The 19,183-nt window shown below is 46.1% G+C and overlaps 1 protein-coding gene across 3 annotated transcripts in view; it reads left to right on the top strand.

Annotated features, from left to right (window-relative positions):
* The window catches only part of IQSEC1 (IQ motif and Sec7 domain ArfGEF 1), a gene marked incomplete at its 5' end in the record, with an annotated part of 285,707 nt that overhangs the window by 39,642 nt on the left and 226,882 nt on the right, over window positions 1-19,183 (top strand). For all 3 annotated transcript variants that reach the window (XM_084214574.1, XM_084214571.1, XM_084214572.1), the window contains one exon: window positions 14,788-14,817. In XM_084214574.1, coding sequence (XP_084070700.1) covers window positions 14,788-14,817 — 30 coding nt within the window. The remainder of the gene's footprint in view (window positions 1-14,787; window positions 14,818-19,183) is intronic.

The raw sequence follows: 19,183 nt of genomic DNA on the forward strand, positions 1-19,183 counted from the left end.
TGACTACCTGACAAACAGTGATGAATGCAGTCCCTCTGCTGCTTTCTGTTCAGGCTAAAGGCAATTAAGCACTATTATATGTTAGAATTTAACATTGCTCTGTGTGGGGATTCATTTGTGCACGTTGAAATGAAAGCAGAAACGATCAACAAACATCAGTGTAATGACGTGTTCCAGCCTTGATAAGGAAATTATGCCTTGTCTCTAATGGGCTCTGGGAATTTCAGGGAGCTGTTTGCCTGTGGATGATCTTACTCAGAGGATGTGAAAGCAGTGCACTCATCTCCTCACACATCCTCAGCCATCACCTGCAGCTCTGAATTAACTTACAAGGCACAAACAAAACGTCTCAAGTCTTTTACAAGCTTAATTTTGAAGTTTAAATGTCAAGAATGAAATCATCCAACTTAATAGCATCGTGGGTGTGTGTGACAAGGCACCTTTCCCAAAGAGCATGGAAAACAAGCTCTCAAACTGTGCCATTCCCATTCTGTGGAAGTGACAAAAAGAGTGCATCCTGCTTTTTCTGCTGTTTACAGGAGCCCACCACAGCCTTTCCATTTGCTGTAAACACTTGGAACAAGTGATGGGAAAGAAAGTCATGATGGAGATTGTTGGAACTGAATTGGAGTTGGAATAACTTGGAATTGTATTTGAAGTGCTAAAACTCTGTAAAGGGGCTGCTAAGGAATGGCATGTCTCTACTGAAGTTGTGTTGGTAGTTTTATTTCTATTAGCAACACACAATGCTTCATTATTAAGCTTAAAACCTTCTGCCATCATGCTAAGCATGTTTTTCTGCAGTCTCAATGTGTGTCTTAGCCAAGCCTAAAACTCAAGCTATTGTTTCATGTCCTTGCTTGCTGTAACTTTTCTACTTTCAGACTTTGCAGCTGGAGGTAGCTCTAAGTTTTCTGTTCTTTCTGTTTTGGCTTTTACAGCTTTCTGGAAGTCTTCTTGCCTTTGCTACTTCCCACATTAAGCCATGGGGTCGTATTTGAAAATTCACCAGTATTTTTTTCATGAGCTTCTATTGGAATGGTCTCATCTCTGGACAAATTTGGAGTCACTGAACACAAGCCAGGCTCAGGCACCCCTTTCTCAAGTCCATTTAGAAGTCCCAGTTTTAGTGAATACCTGCTGGTCTCTTCTCCCAGAGGCTGAACTGAGGGTACCTGCTGCTAACCCTGGCCTGGAGGATGGGGCAGATTTTTCTGTGGTGAGACCTTACCTTGATGTTTGTTCAGGGGAAGCTTTCTGCTGTTTTTCTTGGCTTTTCAAGTTGCTGTTATTGTTTGAGAAATTGGGATAAAACTACTACAGTGCTTCAGCATTTCTGTAATTTCCTCCAGCAGTTAGCAGTGATGTCAGTGTAATTTTCCCAGCTTAGAGTTACATTCAGTGAAATGATAAAATCAACCTGTGTTAGAATGTTTAGCTGGGAGTGAAAAAGTGGAGACAAATCTTCCCACTCTGTGAACATTTTATACCATATTACTTCATAAAATTTTTAGTGGGGTCTCCTCTTTGTCTTAGTCTGAATTATCTAAAACTGGGTATGGCCTGAGAAATTGAATGTATCCGTAATGGTGTCAGTTTATGCAATTTACAGCCAATCTTTATTCTCTTAACACTTAAACCAGGGACTAATTCATCCAGTAACCGCCTTTTAACCTTCCACTGATTGCCAAGAAAGGAGATGGGCAGGTTCCATGCTTCCATGTATAAGATCCCAAACATATCAGTCTCTGTTTCAGGTTAAACAACTCCAAGGCACCACTCATGGGCAGGTTACTAACTCCTCAGGGCAGCTCAGATAATTGTGACAATGAGGATGCAGCAGGAAAAGCTTCAGTTGCCCCAGGAAAGACCAAGTGCTCTGAGCAGAACTGGCACATTCTGTGCTGGCGTTGCCATGGAATCACCCTGTCCTTGCTGCTGGCATGAGCAGGAGGAGCACCAGCGAGCTTTGAGCTGGAATTGCTGGGTTTGGGTAGGAATTGCAGCTCTTGATGGTGGCCCAACTTTTACATCCTTGTAGTGATCAGGACAGGCTCCCAGCACAGGGAGAAATATCCTGTCACTGCCACCTCTGCACAGCACTCTCTGCTGCTGCCTGGGGGCTGCTGAGCCCTGAGGAAGGAATTGTCCCAAGGAACTGCACTGGAGCCCATCTGGAGCTGCAGAGTGTCTGTGGGCAGTTTGTACAGCACAAACCTGGTACAGCCTGCAGGCACTGAGGTGTTTCCCAGCACTGAGATGTACTTGTCTGTGACCGTGTTCACAGGGGTCCCAGGATGAGGGAAGAGATGAGAAAGTTGACTTCATGTTCAGAAGGCTTGGCTTATTATTTTATGATAGATATTATATTAGAAATTATACTAAAAGAATAGAAGGAAGGATTTCATCAGAAGGCTGGCTAAGAATGGAAAAGGAATGAATAAGAAAGGTTCAGACTGACCAAAAGAGTCCGAGACAGCTGCACTGGGATTGGCCATTAATTGGAAACAACCACATGAGACCAATCCCAGATCCACCTGTTGCATCCCACAGCAGCAGACAATCATTGTTTTGTTCCTGAGGCCTCTCAACTTCTCAGGAGGAAAAATCCTGAGGAAAGGATTTTTCAGAAAATATCATGGCTGCACTTGTCCTGTCAGCTCTGCTGTCCTGGGTCTCTGTCAGCGGGGATCCAGTGCCAGAATCTGCAAGGTCCAGGCTGGGGCTCTGGAGTTATTACCCACCAGAGCTGCCTTCCATGGGGAGAGGATTGTTTGGGAATTCATTGCTCCAGGTAGCAGTGATCCATCAAAATCACTTCACAAACTGAAGTGACTGCTCAGGTGGGGACTGTTGATTTATTGTAAAAGGAAAGGCATCTTAAATTTCAATATCTATGTAAAGAAGCCTCTGGAGTATCATCCATGTTTGATCTCTGAGCTCAGCTGTTTCCATGAGTGGAATGTTATTGCTTTTGTAATGTCAGAGTACTACAAAATTGGGCTCTTGATGGATGAGCATCCAAAAGGATGCTCCTTCCCCAGCTCTGCACCTACTGAATATAAACTTGAGTGTTGTGTTGGTTTACAGAGTTGAAGGCATTACATTTCTTACACATGCTAGGAGCTGACCCCTGAGAAGGCAAAGCTGTTTAAGCAATTAATGATTGAGTGCCAGATAAATGTTATCACCATTTCATTGGCTTGTGCCAGTACCACTCATTGGGTGTTGTTTAAATTTCACTGGCAGCTCGAGCACAGCTAAAAATAAATTCATTTGTTTATAGACTTCTTTGACAACAGCCAAATAAACCCACACTGTGTTGTTTTGAGCAGGAGGCACAGAGCCAGCTGAGTGCTCCCTTGGAGTGTGCCTGGGAGGTGCCTGAGGTTGGTTCTACAGCTGCTTTCCCCTCCCAGCCCTCTTTTATTTCCACTGAAAGCTTCTCCAGGGCAGTGTGCTCCTGCTGAAGTGCAGGTGTGTGTTTGCAGTGTGAGCAGCAGCCCCTGCTCTGTGCTGATGGGGCAGAGCACAGAGCACAGAGAGACTGAAGAGTGCTTGGGGCTGGAGCTCCTGAGTCCTTCAGGGCATGTCCATAAATCAGAGGGAGCTTGGACAAGTCCAGCAGTGCTCCAGAGGTCACCTGGGCTTCCTGGCAGGGGAGCAGTGGGAATCTTCACATTATTTCAGCTCAAGGACAGGAGGAGGTGAAGGAAGATAAGGAGGAGGACAAATGACATCAGCTGTGGTATCTCCAGTTGTGAGATATTGGGGTTTGGATGTCCTGGAGCTGCAGAGCTCTGGAATGAACAAAAGCTTCTTGTAAGAAGGGGAAATGCTGAGACAAAATGTCTTGGCAGTAAAAATAATTCTGAGAAGGTGGCAGTGGGAATAGCCTGACTTGCTGTAGGAACTGGGCTTCTGTTGGGATGTGTCAGGAAAATTAACCCACAAACACCAGAGGTTCATATCCAAAAAGGAGACAGAGGAGTCCTTTGGCTTTATTTTAATAAAGGGAGAGGCCATGGGGTGCTCCCCTGGGATCTCTCAGATTTCTGGAGGCTGCAGCCTCCTCTTTATCCCCAGCTGCATTTCCCTTCTCTCTTCCCCCTTGGCTGAGATACTTGAGAGGTTCAGACTTCCCAAAACACCTGATACCAGAGACCTCCCTCTGATGTATAACCCTCCCTTTTAACTTTGAATCCTTATGGAATTTAGGGGTTTTCCCTGTTGTTCCTTTCATCTTTCAGTGTCCAGTTCCATTATCAGCCAACCTAAAGTTTGTTTGTAAAGAGAAATCCATCATTCCTCTGGGATGTTTGGAGAAGCTGAGAGCTGAGCCCTGCCCCTCTCCCAGGGGGAGCCAGGGCTTGGCTGAACACTCCTTGGTTGTGTCCAGGTCAGTGTGAGCTGCTGGAGAGTGCTCTAACCTAAAGGACAAAAATAAGATGTGGCAGTGTCAAGAGGCAATTGAAAATATCAAACTGTGAATTGAGGGAAAACCAGGTAGAGCTGATTGTGCAGGAATCTCTCAGGGAATGTTTGAGTGACACTCAGGGGGGATAAAGAAGGTATTTGAAGTAAAGCGTCTAAAAGCTGAATGGATTAGTGGTTAAAACTCTGAAAGTTGGGATGGTACTGAAGGTTGTGTTTGGGGACTGATTTTAAGAAAGGAAAAAAGCCACCCCACAAACTGTGTTAAACACTGCCTCTCCCCACTCAGCCCCCTAAAAAAATAATCAAAAAACCTCACTGAAAGAAATCCCAAAATCAAACAAAACAAACAAAAAAATCCTCCAAAACCCTTCTGAGGCATTTTTGGAACTGGGCTGTGTTGCTCCATTCAGTGCCAAGATAATTTCAAAAACCTGTAACCTCCAGATTCTCAAAGGAAGGACATTTTCTGTGGGGGTGGCTGTGCCAGTAACCACTGCAGGTTGTGGGACAGATGGAAGCTGACTAATAGCAAGAAAACCATTAGCTGTAAGTACAGCCATTATAATTGAAACTGAGGCCTCCAGGCATCCAGAGAGAAGCCAAGAATCCTGACTATGGGATTGTCTGGGTGTTTTTGTAGCTTCTGCATGCAGACTTAATAGTTACAAATTACAGTGTTTCCACAGATTTAACTGAGAGTTGAAATAAAACAAGTTGAAGACTTAAATCCCATTCTTTATGCAGTCTGTCTGGTGAGTTATAGCAGTAGAACACACGCTCGGTTTTGTCTTAATCTTTTCAGGTTCTCTAATTTAGTCCTAATTGGAGGAGAGAGTTACATCAAAGGCAGCAGAACCCCTGTGGCATTTGGAATTCCCAAGGGGCTCAGGTTGGCTTCAGGGGCAGATGAACACAGTCATCAAAGTGATTGGACTTAAACATCCTTTAGGAAGGGATTGTTCCCTGGCACAGGGTGCCCCGAGCAGCTGGGGCTGCCCCTGCATCCCTGGCAGTTCCCAAGGCCAGGCTGGACACTGGGGCTGGAGCACCTGGAACAGTGGGAGATGTCCCTGCCATGGCAGGGGTGGCACTGGGTGGGATTTAAAGTCCTGGCTCACCCAAACCATTCTGGGATTCTGTGATGCACCAGAAATTTGTGGAGCCCAGCAGCTCCTGCCCTGGGTGGTGGCAGGGCCCTTCCCAGGGCAGGTCACAGTCAGTCCTGAGCACAGGTTTATCACTCAAATGTTTCTGGTTGTCTCCATGTCTGGCACCATCCTGAGGCAGTGAGGTTAATCCAGAGGGTGAGTTTGTTGAGGCTTTAGTACTGTCCTTACATCCTGGTGTTCAATTTAGTTTGTTCCCTAGAAGCACCATCAGTTTTCTTCTAGAAAATATCTTTGATGTTTTAATGGCAAATCACTCAGGCTTCTCAAAATCTGTATGTGGAATTTAAGGAGCAGATGCCCCTGGAAACAGGACTTGAGTGTAGTTTACCCTGAAAATCTCATCCATTAAGGGCCCCAGTTGAAATTGCATAGGGAGGTTTCCAGGGCTGGGTTTTGTGATTGTTGTTGGGTCTGTGAATGAATGGAGGGTTGATGGCAGCTGTCCCCATCAGTGTCACTGGTTGTTCTTTCTCCTCATGGAATAAGCAGAGATCTTGTCTTGTATGAAGATAAGGGGAGAGCTGGAATGGTCTCCAAAGCCTGAGGATTAAGGACAGAACTTTCATGTGCAGAAAATGTCTCGTTCTTGTTGAAGGCTCTTGTCCTTTAACTCTCTGATCCTGCCTGTATCCAAAGTACATTTTGACAACAACCCTCTGCAGGCAGAGGATTTTATTAAGGAACACAGAAACACTCGATACAAATGAAAGATGAAACTTGATTTGATAATTTTCTTAATGTTTATGGCTGATGATTGCATGTTGAGAGGCTGAATTGGTGATAAAGTGTTCTGCTGTATCTTCAAAGTCTGAGAACCATTTAGCTGCTGTTGGAGGAAGGAAGGATCTCTAAAAGGAACCAAAATTGGAGCCATGATTGTTGAAAAGCCTCACTTTTACTGAATGTAAGATAAAAGGATGAGCTGCTTGTTTAAACCCCAGTTTTAGAGACATTTTTCTTTCTTTGTAAGGCCTTACCTGGAAATGGAAAGAGGTCTGAAATAATCCTGGGCTGTGGCTTTCCACTTGTGCTCACCCTTAATTCAAGCTGAAATAATGCCTTCTGTATTCAGTATTCCACATTCAGTACAGGTGATTGCCACAGGCTGATGCTGCTTAATGCTGCCTTGTCCTTCTGCAGAAAATAACTGCAGGTGACAGGAATGTTGGGGAGGGACTTCTGATGTGCAGTTGGATAGGAAAAATGTCCTGTGCAGCTCCTCAGTACTTGTGGGGTTAAACTGCAGCTCTCTCCCTCAGCTGTTAATAAGCCACTCCACACCTCAGTTAATGAACTGAGCTGGAAAAGCACAGTTGAAGGAATTTTGGTTGTGGAGTTGCTGTTCCCTGAGCTGGGGTAGGGACAGACAAGGCTGCAGGTCAAAGGTGCAGAAATAACTGGATTGGAAAGTTTCAGCTGCAGGGGAAAATAAGGAATTGACTCACTTGTAAAATGATAAATGGAGTAAGAATGAGGTGTTTTTCAAACAGAATGGAGGCAGCCTTTCAGTTTTCTGAATTTTTTTTTTCTTAAAAGCTGTTGCAAATTATAAACAATTGAAGAGGAGAGGGAGCAAGGAAAAGAGGTAAAATGGTTTTGAGAGCTCATAAACCAAGAATTTTTTTTTTTTTTCATATTTTACCACTTGAGATTCAAATCTTCATTCTGGAGCTGACTTTAAGATCACCCCTCGCTTGTCAAAGCGAAATATTTTCTTCCCTTCCATATGGCCCTTTGGCAGGGCTCTTACTGAGATCATCAGCTGGCTGCTCTGTGCAGCCCAATGGCTTCATCTCCTGAGAGAGGCTGCAGGGATGGGCTGTCCTGGAGCCCTGCACTCCCCCAGACCTCCACACCCCAAACTCCCCATCTGCTGCAGGAGGGGGAACGGGGAGCAAAGCTTCCTCCTGTGTGTTCTGCTGGGCTGTGTGTCCATCCCATGGAATCCCATTTTCTGTGCTTCTCACTGCACCTGGAGGGGCTGTGCTGAGCACAGGGCAGGGCAGACCTGGCCAGGATTGGTGACAGTGGTGTGTCACAGACATGTGTTATGAAAAATCCTTTCCTCAGGATTTTTCCTCCTGAGAAGTTGAGAGGTCTCAGAAACAAAATGTAAACTATTCTTATCTGCTGCTGTGGGATGTAACAGGTGGATCTGGGATTGGTCTCATGTGGTTGTTTCCAATTAATGGCCAATCCCAGTGCAGCTGTCTCAGACTGTTTGGTCAGTCTGAACCTTTGTTCTTCATTCCTTTTCCATTCTTAGCTAAGCCTTCTGATGAAATCCTTCCTTCTATTCTTTTAGTATAGTTTTTAATATAATATATATCATAAAATAATAAACCAGCCTTCTGAACATGGAGCCAACTTTCTCATCTCTTCCCTCGTCCTGGGTCCCCTGCGATCACTGTCACAGTTCTGTGACACGTGCCAGGTCCCTCGGGGGGCACGGGGCAGAGCAGCTGCTGGGCTCTGCTCCACCCTCCAGAGGGGACACCAAACACTCTGGGCAGAACCAAGATATGGTTGGGGCAGAGCACAGAGCAAAGAGAGACTAAAAATCTTGTCTGTGTTTAGGGCACAGCAGCCTTGGCTGCCCCAGGTGTGCCAGGGCAATGGCACATCCCTGCCCTGCCCACAGGGCTGGCAGCACTCCCCTGGTCAGGCACAGAACGCTGAGTTTCCCCGTGTTCAGCAGTTTGTGGGGGCTGCTCTGCTCTGGGAGGTGGCTCCAGGCTGCCCAGGTGGGGCTGGGGCAGCTCCTGCCAGGTGCCCCTGTCCCTGCTGGGGAGGCTGCTCTGCCCTGCCGAGCTCACAGATGGTCCTGGGTGGGAAGCACCGGGGTGGAAGCACCAGCCCTGCCTGCTTTGCAGCCTGGCTCATCCTCAAACCATTGCCAGGCATCAGGAGAGCCCAGGTTACTGCAAACCCTGCTGGCTGCAGGTGAGGAGGGGAGGGCTGAGCTCCGCTCGGAGCATATGGCACAGAGCGGTGCCTGGGCAGGACCAGCAGGCTGGGCTCCTGCAAATCCCTCCTCAGAGATCTCTGAGAGGTTGGAAGGGACATTTCTTGGACAGCAGTGGCTGAAAGCAGGCCAGGAATGGATATAACAAGCTTGTTATGGAGCCCATATGCCAGGAGCTGCATTTCCATGGTATTTATCATAGCGTCACAGGAGGGCTCAGGTTGGAAGGGGCCCCTGGAGGTCATCCAGGCCAACCTCCCTGCTCAGGCAGGGCTCCCTGGAGCTCAGCAGTGTGTCCAGATGGCCAGGCTGGAGTGGGGAATGCAGTGAGTTATGTGTGGAGATAAGTGGCTGCTGCCTCTCGTGGGCTGGGCTGTGTCTGCTGAAATGGGGTCTATGGAAGTGCCTCTTCTCAGTGTTCCTGTCCAGGCTCACAGTGAGCACTCACTTTAAAGGGGAAAAAACAACAACAAAAAAAAGGCTGTTTTCTCACCATGGTCTGTGTGTAACAGCTCTGTAAGGACTGAAGAGGTTTTGTGGTCACTGCCCCAGGAGCAGTGCATTCCCAGATTCTGCTGAGGCTGGAGGAGCTCTGCACAAACAGGAGTGCACACAGTCTGCACAGGGCACACCTGGGTTAGAAAAGGCCAGCTGCAATATTAACTGTCACTTCAGATGGCTAAAAAGTTCATTTCTTTAATGGGAGTTGGAGAAGATAAGGACAAAAAGAATGTGATTAGTGATGCTCTGGGTGAAGCTCTGTGCTGTCTCATTGAACACGGTTAATTGGTGGGTGTGGGTCTAAAATCCAGTCCATTCAGCAAACAGGTTCTTTGTGAGCACTCAGTCCTGTGCTGTGCTGTGACACAGAGCTCACACCACACCCTCCTGCACAGCCAGCAGAGCTCCTGGAATTGTCTGGTTTGGGGGAAGAGCTTCCAGCAGTACCTGGTGGTTATCCACAGCACACAGCAGCAATGGGCACATCCCCTCTGCCTTTTGTTCAAAATGGTGCCTGAGAATGCTTCTTACATAAGTGCCCTGGCATTCTGCAGTGGGTGATTCACAGGTTTAGCTCACATTAACTCTCTGCATGATGCCATCCATGTGGGAGGTGCTGTCCTTTCATGCTCGAGCTGCCACCGGATCATGGGCCAAGCAGCAGCCCAAATTTAGCTTGTTTGTATTGCTGATGTGACTTTTAAATCTGTTTGGGGGCTTGATGGAAACTTCTTTTTCAGCTTGGTGGTGGGAAGTCGCTCCTAAACTGCTCTCTGCACTCAGGATGTATTTATGGGGTTTTTTGAGGGTGGGAGCAGTGGACTGGTGCCCAGTGAGCTGAAGTGTCTGGAACACTGAGACAAATGAACCAGAAGGCTTTTGATGCATTCACCATGACATCCAGCCAGTGTTTAAAAACATGGAATATGATCAGAGATACAGGGTTTTGTATCTTGAAGTTACCCAAAGTCCTGGGACCTTAGTGTGAGGCTGGTACCATGATAGCTTAGTTGGAGTTTTGTGGGAGGCTGTGGTGAGTGTGTTTAATTGTGTTGATGAAAAGGTGTTCACCCTGTTGTGCATAATGACTGAATCTTGCTGGAGGCACTTAATTAGTGGTGAAATTCATAGTTTTTCTCATCCTGACACTCACCTTGTTAAAATGCTACTGACTGGGCAGTTCTTTCTAGGTTTTTTTACCACTTCTTTCAAGCCTTAAGCCCAGTAGAATCTTTTGACGCCACCCAACACGCAGAGCCTTGCTGGCCACAGCAGTTCTTGGGAAGGAGAATCTCCACTGCCCGTGTCTGTGGGGTGTGGGCTGGGTGGGACAGCCCTGGAGCAGCTGTCCCTGCCCACAGGAGATGGCCTTTACAGCCCCTTCCAACTCAAGTCCAGTTATACATTGCTGGCAGCGCTCTGGTGCTGATCCAGACCCTTTAAGCAGGGGTGTAATATTGTAAAATCAGGCCACCCCAAATCTGGGAATGATTGGCATCTGACTCCAAGGCTTCAGGATGCTCATCACTCTCTTTATTAGAACTATACTATATTACTTACAACTATGTTAGAGAGGTACTGTACTGTACTATATCATACTTCTGACTAACTACTGAAAACTCACACACGTGGATCCAGCTGGTCAATGAATCAAAACTCCAGCACCAGAATCCAGTCAAGCAAACCCTTCAGCTAAACAATCTTCCAACACATTCCACATGTTCAAAAGAACAGGAGCAGCAAATGAAATAAGAATTGGGTTTTTTTTTCCTCTGAGGTTCCTCGCTGCAATTCCCAGGAAATATCCTTGGGAAGTTGTGCCTTGCTATTCTCTGTGAAATGTGGCCACAGTGGCAGGGCAGGACGGGGTCTGAGCTTTGAGGTTTTATTCCAGCTTGACTCTGTTCCTGAGGCTGCTCTTCCCAGACTCCTGGGAGGGGAGTGTTGCTTTCCTTGGCAGAGCTTTGCTCATCTGCTGGGATCCACAGGGCATGAGCATCATTCACACCCAGCAGGCTCAAATAACAATCCTGGAAAGCTCTAATGGCCTTTAGATGGGGTTGGAGGTTTCCTGGCAACATCTGCCTGGGTTTGAAATGCTGCTCAGGGCATCCACCTGCAGGAGCCTCACCCTGTTCCCTGCTCCTCATACCAGGAGTAAAATTTCTGTAGCCATCAGTGATTTCTGTCTGGAGCTCTCTCCCTTGAAGGCAGTCAGTTCCCTGCATTACAGATGCTGGGAGATTTCAAACACTGCAGAAGAACAACCTGTGCTGGGTGCAGTTTTGGTTTTGAGGCACGTTCTGTGCTCAAAGCAAGGCTTAATCAAAGGCATTGATCCTTGTAGGGCTGTGTAAAGGTTCAGTTCAATCTTTTCCTTTTGTGAAAAATGGAATTGGAATGCTCTGTAATACGTGGTTACTGTGTACTGCAAGAGTCTCCTACAGTACCATCAGTTCCTGTGGCTTGTGAGGAGATGCATTTCAGATGGAGTCTGATTATTCAGTGGATGTTTGACATGCTGTTAGAACCTTGGCTTTTCCCCAGTTCTTTTTATTCTGATGGAAGTGACAGCTCCAAGGAGGTGAGATCTGAGTGGGATTCCTACCACAGGGGTGGCTCTGTGAACTATTTAAAGCCCTGTCCACTCGTGGGTTCTTGCAGAAAGGTTTCACTTCTGCTCTTGGCTGCTTTTGTAGCACATTTTGCACCCCCGAACACCAATCCTAGACAAACAGAGTTTCAAAACTGTTAAAACTGCTTGCTGTATTCTTTACCAGGACATTGCCATGACTCGCTGCCCAGATAAAGCATCTGCTCAGCTGGGAGTTGTTGTGTATCTCAGTCCAGATCACACACCTTGATGGTTCTGAGCAGTGTTCAGTGTGGAAAATGATTACTTTAATGAGCAAGAGGAAAGCTGGTCCTGGAGCTGCCTTTGGAAGCAGCTCTGCCTTGTGCTGCTCCATTTCTGAGCACAGCTTTAGGTGTAAACAGCAAATCAGATGCCACAGGGCTTTCAGCTTGTTTATTCTGGCTCTTGGGGGGAATAACAAGAATTGAACATTTCCTGCTGGCATGAGCAGAAATCTTTGGAATGAGGAAAAGCCACTGAAGGAGTTCTTCTGCTGCTGCTGCTGGGGTTTTGAGGTCCTGCTGTCACCTCAGTGAAGAGGAGACCTGGGAATGGGAACCTCTCACATTCCCAGTCTGAAGGGCTTTTCCATCGTGTGCTTTTCCCAAAGTTTTCTGTGAAATTGTGTTATTCCTGTAAATGGCTTCCAGTTTTTAGGAGCTGACACTTCCCACCAAGGATGGTCTGTTGGAAAATTGCCCACCAAGTCAGCAACTGGAGGCCAAGAGAGCTGGCTTGTTGTTCTCCTGCCTGGGGTTTTTGTGGGAGGGTAGTGGTGACAAAGAGAAATCCTCGTGGTGGCGTGAGTGGAGCTGGTTTCTGAAATATCCCTGTTTTGGATATGGACTGACAGATGGTGATGGCAGTACTCAGTTAAACTCAAAAATCATTCAGGATTTTAATGGTCACTTTGGTTTGCAGCCCCCTGTAAACCTCAAGGGCTGGGTTTTTTTGTTTTTCTTCACATTTGGTTTTTGGTTCAAGGTTTGTTATGGTGGGACCTGTTCCTCCTGGCCTCTGCTTGCAATGAAATTACAGTAATTACTACTGGTAGGAAAATAATTTCTGCTTCTCTTGGCTGTAAAAATGTCAAAAAGGATGTGTTTCATTGTATTTCCTAATAAGAATGAAATTCCTGGGGTCAGGAAGAAGGCAAACTTGTACTTCAATAGGAGTGTAATATTGTAATATTTAGTTCTACTCGAAATGAAATCTTGGAAACCATCCAGGGCTGAGGGGAGAAATCCTGGAGAACGTTGTGTGGCATTTATCTCATCAGTGATACAACTCAGATCTAAATGGAATCTGTTCTGTTCCAAGTACTACAGCACAGAAGATATTCTATATATTGTGGACCTTAAATTTTTTTTTTCCTTTAAGGTCTACCTTGAAATAAATCATGCAAGATACTGCCAGAAGCCTTTTCACCTTTCTCCTTGTCTCAGCTGTGCCAGTATCATTTCTTTTGTGTGGGTCAAAAGGAAAAAAGCTAACCCAGAGCCCAGCACATGCTTCCTGTGTGAGCAGAAACATTAAATATCGATCCCCAGCCCTGCCTCTCAAAGAATGCCTAAAGAAAATCGAATGCTTTGTCTCAGGCTACAAGCAGTGGTTTCTCTCAGCTCTGTGTTCATTCAGCTCTGCTCAACAATTACTCATTCCCTGAGCAAAATTGACCAGCTCCGAACAACTCTTCAGAATTTACTCAAGTAAATCTTACCCTTGAAAATGCAAATTTAGCAGCTGAGAAATTCCCCAGCCTTTCTGGGAAACCTGAAAATAAATAAAGAAGGGGTGGTGGGGCCCCCCTTGCTGGTTTGATCAGCTGGAGATCACCCTCAGCTGGCTGGAAACAGCCCTGGGCTCCAGGGGAGCAGAACTTGTGCATGGCAGTGGCTTGGGGTGACCCTGGCAGCTCTGGGCATTGGGACAAGTTCTCCCTGTTGGATGAGTTTGTTATTGCAGCCCCGAGGAAAGGCAGGGAATTAAGCCATTAATTGTTGTCTCCTGTGTTTGGGAACTTGAAAGCACAAGCAATTACAGGAACATCTTTCCCAGTAAGGTGTGTGCTCTGCCAGATGGAGTTTGCTGAGAGATGAGTGTGGGAAGGTGGCACCCAAACGCTGGATTCATTAATTGTTTCATCACTCCTGGGAGTGCAGGGCTGAGCTCAGCTTTGTGGGACTTCTGTGTTGAGAAAACTGCTTTGAAGTTGTTGTGTCTATTAAACACAAGTGGTTTTTACCTGTTCTTTAGTTCCTAAAGAACTGCCCTTGTCTTTGGAGAGGCGGCTTTGGGAGTGAGGGAGGGAAGGAATTGGGCAAATGGATCTGTGTTTTCTTTTGGATTTTTGTTTGGCCCTGAAATTTGAATATTATGATCACATTTCTCCTTGGAGATGAAATTCTGTTCAGTGTGAATAATCCTGAATCAAGTTTCTTTGCTTAAAAATATTGGGGAAAGAGGAGAGGCTTGGTTCTGTGTTACACTGATGAAATTATCTCACCTTTAACCTGCCCCTCTGTAACTTAAGACATCTTATCCCTCCTTTTTGCACATTTCTGAAATTCACAAATGTGTGAGGCTTTAAAGATTTTGAATTACCTTTATTTGCCAACCTTGGCCCTTTCTGAGTGTCTGATAAAGCCAGGTGTTGGATTCCAGAACTATTTGCCTGTGACCTTTTCAGCTAAAGTGTGGAGATGAAGAAAAAAATTAAAATATACATAATAATCTGCTTCTAGAATAGTGTCAGAGTGTTGCTTCCCACTTATAAGGATGGAAAATAAATCTCTGTGCATGTTTGGGGAAGATTTTTATTGAGATTCAGAGGGTGTCACCTGTTTTAATATTGCAGTTATTGACTTCAGCTGTTAACTGGGTTTTAACTTCTAATAGATTTCCTCGAAGCCTAAGTAGATGTGTTTCTCTTCTAAATGTCTTATTAGCAGAAAAAGTACAACAAGCCCTAGAGACACTCACTGAATACAGAGGGAGAGCATGCTTGAGAAGGTACATGGCTTTTGAATGATAAATGCTGCAAATAACTGTGTCCTAAGCATTTGTGTATTATTTTACAGGTCTGAAGGTGACAGCTCAAGAAGCCTCAGGTATGTGTGCATCATCTTGATGTCTTTGTTCTAAGAAAATATTTTATTTAAAAGCATTAAATAGAAAGAGATTTTTTTTTAAAATGTGGGCATTGTTGGTTGTGCTTAGCATGCCATTGGTGTTTTGAGTAAAGCTTCTTCTCCCTTGGAGAAGTTACTGAGTGATTGTGCCTCCAGTGTGGTTTGGGAGTGAGGGATTAGTTTGGATCATTACAAAAAGTTTTTGGTGAGTTCCTGGTGCTCCCAATCCCAGTTCCTGCTTGGCAGCCCTGTGCCTGGAGCTGTGTGCCTGCTGTGCTGAGGGGATGTCCATGGACTTGTTCTGGCTTTCTTAGCAGTCTCCTCTGTTCCACCTTACATGGGGAGCCTTCACTGACTCTGTTACAATGCTCATTCTGCACTTGGGAGGTTCAGGTAATACAGAATTTCATGTAATTATCAGATACTTTACTTCCAGCTTACTCCCTTGGTGTTTTACACTCAGGGGTGGTTTCTGTTCCTGCCTCTCTGCACATGTGGCTGAGCCAAGCTTGCAGAGCTTGCAAAAGTGCTCTCAACAGGGCTGAGAAGTGAAAACTCCATCCTTGAATCTGAAAGTGCTCCATATTCAAGAGAGCATTGCCATTGGGCAGATGCCTTGATTCTCCAGCAGTGTGATATTGATGAGTGACAATAAGGTTCATGATATTGGCTGTGGCTTCACCATCATTCCCTGCAGTGTGTTTTGGGGACTGGCAGGATGTTGCATCTTAAGGCATTGTGTTCATTTATTGTAAAGCCCCAGAGCCAAGGCAGGACCTTCCCTTGCAGAATTTAAATCCAGTTCTTACCCACAGGTGTGCAGGCGATCCCCAAGAACAGGTGAGCTGCAGAACAGTCAGATATTGGAAAATCAGAAGTCTTTAGGAAAGGATTAAAGATCCTCTGAGGTGCTTTTGATTTCAGCAGAATTCAGGATCAGTGTGGTGTGGACCTGAGCTGGAGGCTGTGCAGGGTGAGGTGGGATCTGTGCAGTGCACAGCAGCTGAGCTGGATCCCATCCCCAGGCTGTCTGTGGGCATCACTGCCTCCTTTCCTTGGGGTCTCAGCTCCCAGCAGAGCTGCCATGGGCTGGCAGGCTGGGGAAGGACGGGTGCTGGCCAGAAGCCATGCCCCTGGCGTGAGGATTTCCAGCAGGGGGGTTGTGTTTCAGCCTCAGTGATCACTCCTGTGTGTCCCTGAGCCTCCTGTGGGATTTGGCTGCTCCAAGGACGTGTGTGTGGAGCTCCTCTCTTGCAGAGTGTGCCCAGGCACAGCTGAAAGCCTCTGGCTTCAGCTCTGGTTTGGTGCTGCCTGAAACCCAAACTCCAGCCCTGGCTCCTGCCAGGCACTGTCCTGCCCTGGGTGTTTGATCAGGGTGGTTGGGCTGGCAGGGCAAGGCACTGCTGGAAGGGCTTTGCCAGAGCCTTCCTCAGCTGGGAGGAAGAGTCTGCCCAGGCTTGTGCCCCTCTGGGACCTGGCAGTGCCCCATGGGGCACATCCCACCTGGCTGTGGTGGTGGGAACCAGCACCCTGGGCTCTGCAGACACCTGGGGCAGCCAGGCTGAGCTCTGGGGTGCTGCTACCCTTGGTTTTGAGGCTGTTCAAGGGATTAATTCTGTTGTTCACTGTGAGCTTGAGCTGCTCCAAGACAGCTCCAGACTTCTCTGGCAGCCTGATTTTAACCAGACTGATGCAGTAGCAGACAATCAGTGTAAATTCTCTATCCTCCCTCTAAAACTGCATTTTCTCTGAGGTGAAATGTCACTGAGGCTGTGCTATTGTGTTTCTGCCTGCACAACATCCTGGGCAGCTGTGGTCCTGTCTTGGGCAAAAGCTCCCTAAGCTCTGTTGATGTTTGGGCAGCATTTTTATGTTGTGGTTAATTTGCTTCCTACTGTTTTCCTTTCTCTCTGGCAAATGAAGATGAAATGTAATTATCTCCAATGAAATGATCAGGGCAGTCTGGGGAATAGTGCTTAATCTCTGAAGAGATCTTTGTACCTGCTCACAGAGGCAGCAGCAAATCCAAGTGGTTCCATGAAATCAAGGGGTGGGAAGGCAGGGATGAAATGTCCTGTCCCAGTGTGAGCTGCAGCTGGAGTGGAGTCAGAAGGGCTCGTGTTTGTGGTCAGAAAATGAAAGTGCTGGTTAGGACTGGTTGAGTCTCAGCCACTGACCCTGAAGATAGCAAAGGATCACTCCAGATAACCTGAGGTGCAGCCAGAGATGTTGGTCTCTCCCAGCTGGGTGAGTGCAGTCCTGACCCAGAGGTTAGTTCTGGAATAGCTGCTGTTTTTCATGCTGGAATGGAATGTCCAATACAAGCGATGCCCTGGAATTTTACCCTATTGCTCAGTTGCAAAGGATGTTGCCCTGGTGGATTTGTTTTCAGTAGCTTTATAGCTGCTTGTAGCGAGGAAATTGCATCCACAAGATGTTTTATAGTGCTGTGAAATGCAGAAAACACAGAATCTGTGTGCAGACAAGGCTGACACAGCAAAGCAATATGATTCCAAATAATACATTAAAACAACCAAAAATCAGATTGACTTTATTTCTTTCATTTGGCTTTCTCATTGTGACAAAAAGTCATGAATTATCCTGTTGTACAAGCCCTTAAAATTCTTTCTGCTTTTAACACAGTTGTGCTGTAATAAACACAGTTGGTTTCCCTTTGGGGAATGCCAGGCTGAGGTATTTGTTAAATCTGTGAAAATGGGGAGATGCCTTTGCCCACTTTGCATTCTGAGGTGCAGTGCACACACACAATGTGCAGCTGTCAGTGTGAGGAGCTGCTTTAATTAGCTGTCTTTGTTCACATGTTTCCAGGAGAAAATGCAATTTGTTTTACAAGGCATTTTGATATTTGGTGGTGCGAGGTGACAGCCACGATGGAGATGTCTGTGCAGTACATCCTGTCAGGGTTTGCAGAGATTGTCTCAAGGTTCAGGAGCAGATGTTCCTTCTCCCTCTGCACAGGCCTTGTGTGTTTAAAAATCACCAGAGTGCAGGATTTGAGCAGAGTGGATGCAGAGGGGTTCAGGGAGCAGCTCTGATGAGCACACCTCTGAAACCTGCCCAGAAACACCATCTTCAGGGGTTGTGTTGCTTTCCGGTTGCTCCTTCCTAGTTGTGTGCTTTTAAAGGAGAAACAAGGTACAAAATGAAGGAAGTTGTAACAAAACTGAATAAAAGGAGAGGCTTCCATGGCTCCTGAGCTGGGAGGTGCCAAGGCTGCTGCCAGAAAGGTGTGGTGTCCTAGGAGGAGCTGTGAAATAAGCCCAGGAAGAGTGAAAAGGCTGAAGGCTAATTTAAAAAATCAGAAGAAAGGAAAAAAAAGGGCAGCTGCAGTACTAATTATGGGGAAAACATCAGCTGAGTTATTTAGCTGAACTAAAAGAAAACTGTGATTTTTTTTTTCCCCAGTCTGTAATAGATGGAGGAAATGTGTGGAGTTGTGTCTGTTGGGGATGACACAGAATGGCTGATTCCTTGCAAAGGTGCACGTTAGATGAGGTGGAACAGTAATTGTCTAATTTCCTTTAGAGCAGGAGAGAATTGTGGAGTATCAGCCTCATTCTGTGCTGGGTGGAGGGGGAGGATTGGCTGTGAAACAGACCCTGAGCAACTGCTGGGAGGCAGCAGCACAGAAAGTCCAGCAGGAAGCAAAGTTTTAGGAACTCTTTGTTTTGTTTTACTCTGGGAAAATCTGCTTGAACTGTGTGACTCAGCCTCCTCCCTGAGAACCTGCAAAGTGCAATTAAACACAGAGGGACTTGTAAAGCTAATTTTCAAGATGGAATGTATTGCTGTGCCTTCTAAATGACTCCGTATCTATATGTAAAAATGGACTTTTCTGGCTGGTTTTAATCATTCTCTAATGACTGTGCTACAGTTTGATCACCAGTCCTTAAAATGTGCAGAATCATCACTTGTTATTAATTTTAAAACCTCCCAAATTTTCTTCCAATAGATTTTTTACATAAATGTCAGGCTGACCCTCTCCAGTGGAGTGGAATCTGATGAGTCTCCTGGTGTTAGTTTAAATTAGTTTTATTGCTGTTAACAGAAATAAAACATATGGAAACAGCTTCTGGTAGTTGATGGCTGTGGAGCTTCCAGTGGCTTTCGAATGAAGATTTAATCAATTTCAGAATGAAAGGACAGTGATGCATTCATCAAATTGTCAGAACTGCTTCTATGTCGTCTTTAACAGTGATGATACATTTGTCATGTTAAAAAAATCCCCTTTTTTTCCCCCCCAAAAACTGTATGAAACATAGAGCCAGCCAGATTTCTTTACTTCAGTCCCAGTGTCTTGCCTGTGGAGCTTAAGCTGCATGTG

The sequence above is a fragment of the Fringilla coelebs genome, assembly GCF_963513975.1.
Source record: "Fringilla coelebs genome assembly, chromosome: 13".
NCBI lineage: Eukaryota > Metazoa > Chordata > Aves > Passeriformes > Fringillidae > Fringilla > Fringilla coelebs.